This window comes from Lepidochelys kempii, chromosome 15, assembly GCF_965140265.1.
Source record: "Lepidochelys kempii isolate rLepKem1 chromosome 15, rLepKem1.hap2, whole genome shotgun sequence".
NCBI classification, from domain to species: Eukaryota; Metazoa; Chordata; order Testudines; family Cheloniidae; genus Lepidochelys; species Lepidochelys kempii.
The window spans coordinates 22,360,479-22,366,478 of NC_133270.1; the positions used below are offsets into that span (position 1 = coordinate 22,360,479).

The 6,000-nt window shown below is 51.2% G+C and overlaps 1 protein-coding gene across 4 annotated transcripts in view; it reads right to left on the minus strand.

The window, feature by feature from the left end:
* The window catches only part of GLT1D1 (glycosyltransferase 1 domain containing 1), a 90,718-nt gene extending 85,663 nt beyond the window's left edge, over window positions 1–5,055 (minus strand). For all 4 annotated transcript variants that reach the window (XM_073313218.1, XM_073313216.1, XM_073313217.1 and 1 more), the window contains exon 1: window positions 4,901–5,055. In XM_073313218.1, coding sequence (XP_073169319.1) covers window positions 4,901–4,968 — 68 coding nt within the window. In that variant the 5' untranslated portion in view covers window positions 4,969–5,055. The remainder of the gene's footprint in view (window positions 1–4,900) is intronic.
* Between the last annotated feature and the right edge of the window lie 945 nt (window positions 5,056–6,000).

The following is a 6,000-nucleotide window of genomic DNA, read 5'->3' on the forward strand; positions in this document are numbered from 1 at the left end:
TGTGATTGTTTCAGTTTCCTATTTGAAACTGTGTAAATCCCCAGGAAAACAATGTCTCCCTCTCAAAAATATCTACATATTCACATACACTTCATTTAAGTCTTCATAAATCAACCCATCGAAAGTTTCAAGTTTTGTTCCCCCTTGCACAACAGATAATAAAAGGTAAGTAGAAAATTCCAAGGGGGGTAGAATAACGGATTTATTTTCCTTCCTAATACCCCCCTTTTTGATCCCTCTTCAAGGGTTTAGAATGACAGCCTGAGTTTTTGCTGAGTAGAGACAGCCATGAGTACGCTGTCATGCAGATTAAAGATGAAATGTTAAGGAGGCCAAACATAATTGAAGCCTTTACCACCTTTATTATAGAGCTGTTTTTATTGACCTGGAAACACAAAGGAAAAAAGAGACCGATCTTCAACTGCTTGAGATCAGCTATGCCAATTTACACCAGCTAAGAATCTGTCCCAAAGATTTACAGACAAATTAAACTCTGGTATCTTTGTCACTATGGAATTTAAGAGTTTAAATTCAGAAGATGAAAATACTGTGTGAAGAGATAAAGCATTTATATAAACAAACTAGTATCACAAAGTTAGCATACTCAGTGATCTTAAGCCATAAAATTAACCTACATTAGCAGCTGTTCCATTTAGGAACAACTTAAGCATTTTAATTTTTTAAATAAACCAATGCTTGCTGCAGGTCAACATATAAAAAGGTTTGAGTAAATAAACCAGTATGCGCACACATGGATGTGATTAAAGCAAGCTCTACATTTCCTTGAGCATATAAAATCTTCTACATATTTAAGCATGGTGCTGCAAAGATTTATGTGCTTAACTTTATGAACTGGGATTCTCACAGTGTGTAAAGTTAAAGCCTATCAGGCTCTGGGCCTTTTATATAAAAAAGCTGTTTAAATAATAGCTTCAGTAATTAAAGTAATTGTCCTTACCTGGCAGTGCCAATGTAGGATTGTTTAAGCTGAACAACTGACAGCTAATGCTACTTAACAGGAAAATAGATTTCTAGCTAATATTGCTTACACATTATCCAGATCGTATTTGTTTTTGTGGGGTCTTTTACACCACTGCTATGAATATATTTATAATAACTGAGATGAGACATTCTGATTCTTTGGGCATTGATTCTCCAACTGCTTGAGCACTGAAAACTTCAGTGTAGGTTAAACACCTCTATCAGACTTATAAGCTGTAACTGAAATGAGATCCCCTTCAGTCTCTCCTTTCTGAGGTCTTGGCTAGCACCAGTCTAACTTAATGTGTTAATTTAAATCAGTATTTTTAAACTGGAGCAACTGCAAATCCCTGTGTGGACACTTATTTCAGTTTAGCCAACCTTGATTAGGAACAGGTTTAAGCCATTCTTTAACAGGAAAAAAAAAGTGTCCACACAGCCTTTTGAATCAGTTTAAAAGATGAATCAAGTTATACCGATACAGCTACTGCAGAAAGACAAGCTGTTACAGGAGCTGAAGATTTACAAGATTTTTCCAAGGCTGGAGCTAATATTTGGAAGGCTAGCAAAAATCTGAGTAATTTATAAGGCCGAAAAATAATCCCACATAGGAAAGACGAGGGTAGAATATTCTGGGAATTGTTTTTGTGGTTTTTGTGAGATTGGTTTTATCTGCTCCCAATTATCTATCATTTTGATACAACTGAACGCCTTCCATCAATAAAAAAGCAAACACTGAAAGGGATAATAGAAATAGTCATAAAAGGGGATGAATTCCATCAGAAATCACACCACCCAAATTCAAAAACTGTGCTAGTATGTAGATACAGAACATCTATCACACATAGTTATATATATTTTATTGTAATACTTAAATCACAAAAAACTTCAACTTTGTAAGGCTCTGCTGCTGCTTTTGCTTTTCTTTATGTCCCTTTTGTTTCATTCCCCTCAGTACTGGAAGCTAGTAGACATATTACATCTCTATCTTCTACAGTCGAACAGCCCTTTAGAGTCCCAAGTATGTAAGATTGAGTAGGATGTGAACTAACTGCCTGGCATGAAAGTTCTTGGAAAACAAAGTCAATGGACTATTTTTGTGTGTAGAATTAGGCCCTGACCTTGCAAAGGTCTACTCACACGCTTAAGTTTGCAAATACACATAATAACAATGGTGAGCTAAATTCCACTATATTTAACACAACGCAGACTTGAACTATTGTCCACAACTGACAATGTAAAAAGCAAACAAAGGATGACTTTAGGACACAAGAAGACAAAGCCATCATGAAAGTTTTATTTTCATATTTTTTCCCAAAAAATATAAGAGCTTACAAACATGAAACCTCACTAGTTTTATGCTTTTAATCATAATGCTCTTTTCTCCCACATTTTATAGAAAAGTAAAAGGACAAGATAAATGGTAGCATCAGCAATACTGTGTACCTGTACAGTGTCATTAGTCCAAAGATTTCAAAGTACTTTATATTCATTAATGAAGCTTAGGACTTGTCTACATGGGGAAACTGACCAGAATAGCTATTACACTTTAAATTCAAATCCCATCTTATCTTGGACAAGCCCTCTGTGTAGACAAGCCGTTACAAGTGGATAAACAGAGGCACACACTGTAGAAGAGCTAGGGAAAAAATGTTATTTCCCCTTGTCTATTCCCCCCCACTGTTCCTCAGACGTTCTCCTTAATTGCTGGAAATGGCCCACCTTGATTATCACTACAAAAGGTTTTCTTCCCTTCCCACCCCCACCCCCCTACTGGTAATAGCTCATCTTAAGTGACAGGTTTCAGAGTAACAGCCGTGTTAGTCTGTATTCGCAAAAAGAAAAGGAGTACTTGTGGCACCTTAGAGACTAACCAATTTATTTGAGCATGAGCTTTCGTGAGCTACAGCTCACTTCATCGGATGCATGCCGTGGAAACTGCGGCATGCATCGGATGAAGTGAGCTGTAGCTCACGAAAGCTCATGCTCAAATAAATTGGTTAGTCTCTAAGGTGCCACAAGTACTCCTTTTCATCTTAAGTGATCACTCTCCTTACAGTGTGCATGATAAACACCCATTTTTTCATGTTCTGTTTGTATATAAATCTCCTCACTGTATTTTCCACTGAATGCATCCAATGAGTGAGCTGTAGCTCAAATAAATTGGTTGGTCTCTAAGGCGCCACAAGTACTCCTTTTCTTTTTGCGGATACAGACTAACACGGCTGCTACTCTGAAAACCGGAAAAAATGTAAGAATCCTGATTCCCAGTTCCCTGCCCTTACTAGCTTTTAAGCACTGTGCTATACAAGACACAGATAAAGATATTCCTTTTCTGGAGAGTTAACTTTGTAGAAGACCTATGTAGCACCTACCTTATTAACCTGACGTGCCTCAAGTCTCCCTGATTTAGAGGATGCCATGTTTCTTTTGTGCTTTATTTTGAGGCTGTGTTTACAGTCTGAACCTCTCTGAATGAAGGAATTTCTCAGGGCTTGAGAGAAGCCCCTTGCTTCCAGGGGACTCCATCAGCCCTTGCCCCTGTGAACGGAGGAGGGGGCAGAGGAGAGCGACACGGCGGGGGGGGGGAGCCCCCGTGTGAACGGCGGAGGGAGCAGGGGGAGAGCGGCGGGGCCCGGGGGGGGTGGAGCCCCCTGTGAACGGGGGAGGGCGGCGGGGCCCGGGGGGGGGGGGGGTGGAGCCCCCTGTGAACGGGGGAGGGCGGCGGGGCCCGGGGGGGGGGTGGAGCCCCCTGTGAACGGGGGAGGGCGGCTGGGGGGCCCGGGGGGGGGGGGTGGAGCCCCCTGTGAACGGGGGAGGGCGGCTGGGGGGCCCGGGGGGGGGGGTGGAGCCCCCTGTGAACGGGGGAGGGCGGCTGGGGGGCCCGGGGGGGGGGGTGGAGCCCCCTGTGAACGGGGGAGGGCGGCTGGGGGGCCCGGGGGGGGGGGGTGGAGCCCCCTGTGAACGGGGGAGGGCGGCTGGGGGGCCCGGGGGGGGGTGGAGCCCCCTGTGAACGGGGGAGGGCGGCTGGGGGGCCCGGGGGGGGGGGTGGAGCCCCCTGTGAACGGGGGAGGGCGGCTGGGGGGCCCGGGGGGGGGCGGAGCCCCCTGTGAACGGGGGAGGGGACAGGGGAGAGCGGCGGGGCCCGGGGAGTGGAGCTCCCTGTGAACGGGGGAGGGGGGGTAGAGCTCCCTGTGAACGGGGGAGGGCGGCGGGCGGCGGGGCCCGGGGAGTGGAGCTCCCTGTGAAGGGGGAGGGCGGCGGGCCCGGGGGGGAGCCCCCTGTGAACAGGGGAGGGGGCAGGGGAGAGCGGCGGGGCCCGGGGGGTGGAGCCCCCTGTGAACGGGGGAGGGGGCAGGGGAGAGCGGCGGGGCCCGGGGGGTGGAGCTCCCTGTGAACGGGGGAGGGGGCAGGGGAGAGCGGCGGGGCCCGGGGGGTGGAGCTCCCTGTGAACGGGGGAGGGGGCAGGGGAGAGCGGCGGGGCCCGGGGGGTGGAGCTCCCTGTGAACGGGGGAGGGGGCAGGGGAGAGCGGCGGGGCCCGGGGGGTGGAGCTCCCTGTGAACGGGGGAGGGGGCAGGGGAGAGCGGCGGGGCCCGGGGAGTGGAGCTCCCTGTGAAGGGGGAGGGCGGCGGGCGGCGGGGCCCGGGGAGTGGAGCTCCCTGTGAAGGGGGAGGGCGGCGGGGCCCGGGGAGTGGAGCTCCCTGTGAAGGGGGAGGGCGGCGGGCCCGGGGGGGAGCCCCCTGTGAACAGGGGAGGGGGCAGGGGAGAGCGGCGGGGCCCGGGGGGTGGAGCTCCCTGTGAACGGGGGAGGGGGCAGGGGAGAGCGGCGGGGCCCGGGGAGTGGAGCTCCCTGTGAAGGGGGAGGGCGGCGGGCCCGGCGGGGAGCCCCCTGTGAACAGAGCCGGTGCCTGCACTTACTGTATCCTGCCCGCCGTGGTGGCGTTCCCCGTCTGGGCTCTGAGACAGGCCAGCAGGAGCAGCCTCATCGCGGCGCGTCCCAGCGGGCCCGGCGCCAGCGACAGGCGGCTCCCAAGCAGGGCCAGGGCAGGGAGCCACCGGGGGGCGCTGCCATCGCGCCGCAGCCGGCGCCCGGGGCAGCGTTACCCGGCCCGCCGCCGCCGCCGCCGCTGCTGGCTGCTGTCCGGGCCCACAAAGGCACCGCGGCCACAGGAGCCCGGAGCGAGGGTTCCGCCTCCCCCGCGGCGGGACGGAGAGACACAGGCACGGTCCTGCGCCTCCCGCGGGCGGGGAGACAGACCCTCCCTAGCCACCCCCCGCGAGCCCTGGGCACCACGGACAATGCCCGCGGGGCCTCCAGCCCTAACTGCGGGGCCAGGCCCTGTTCTGGGTGGATCGCCCCTCCCCAGGAGGGAGAGAGAGAGACCTGAGGGGGGCTGGCTCCTCTCTAAGCTTCCCAACACTGACCTAGCCTCTCCGGCCAGTGGTCATAACCATACAGCTAAGGAGGACTTGTGGCACCTTCGAGACTAACACATTTATTAGAGCATAAGCTTTCGTGGGCTACAGCCCACTTCATCGGATGCATATAGTAAGAAGACATACATACATACAGGGAGGGTGGAAGTTGCCATACAAACTGTAAGAGGCTAATTAGTTGAGATGAGCTATTATCAGCAGGAGAAAAAAACTTCTGTAGTGATAATCAAGATGGCCCATTTAGACAGGTGACAAGAAGGTGTGAGGATACTTAACATGGGGAAATAGATTCAATATAATGACCCAGCCACTCTCAGTCTCTGTTCAAACCCAAGTTAATGGTATCTTGTTTGCATATTAATTCAAGTTGAGCAGTTTCTCCTTGGAGGCTGTTTCTGAAGCTTTTCTGTTGCAAAATTGCCACCCTTAAGTCACATTAGCCAAGCCATCGGGAGCTTGTTCACCTGCACATCGACCAATGTGATATATGCCATCATGTGCCAGCGATGTCCCTCTGCCATGTACGTTGGCAAAACTGGACAGTCTCTACGCAAAAGAATAAATGGACACAGATCTGACAT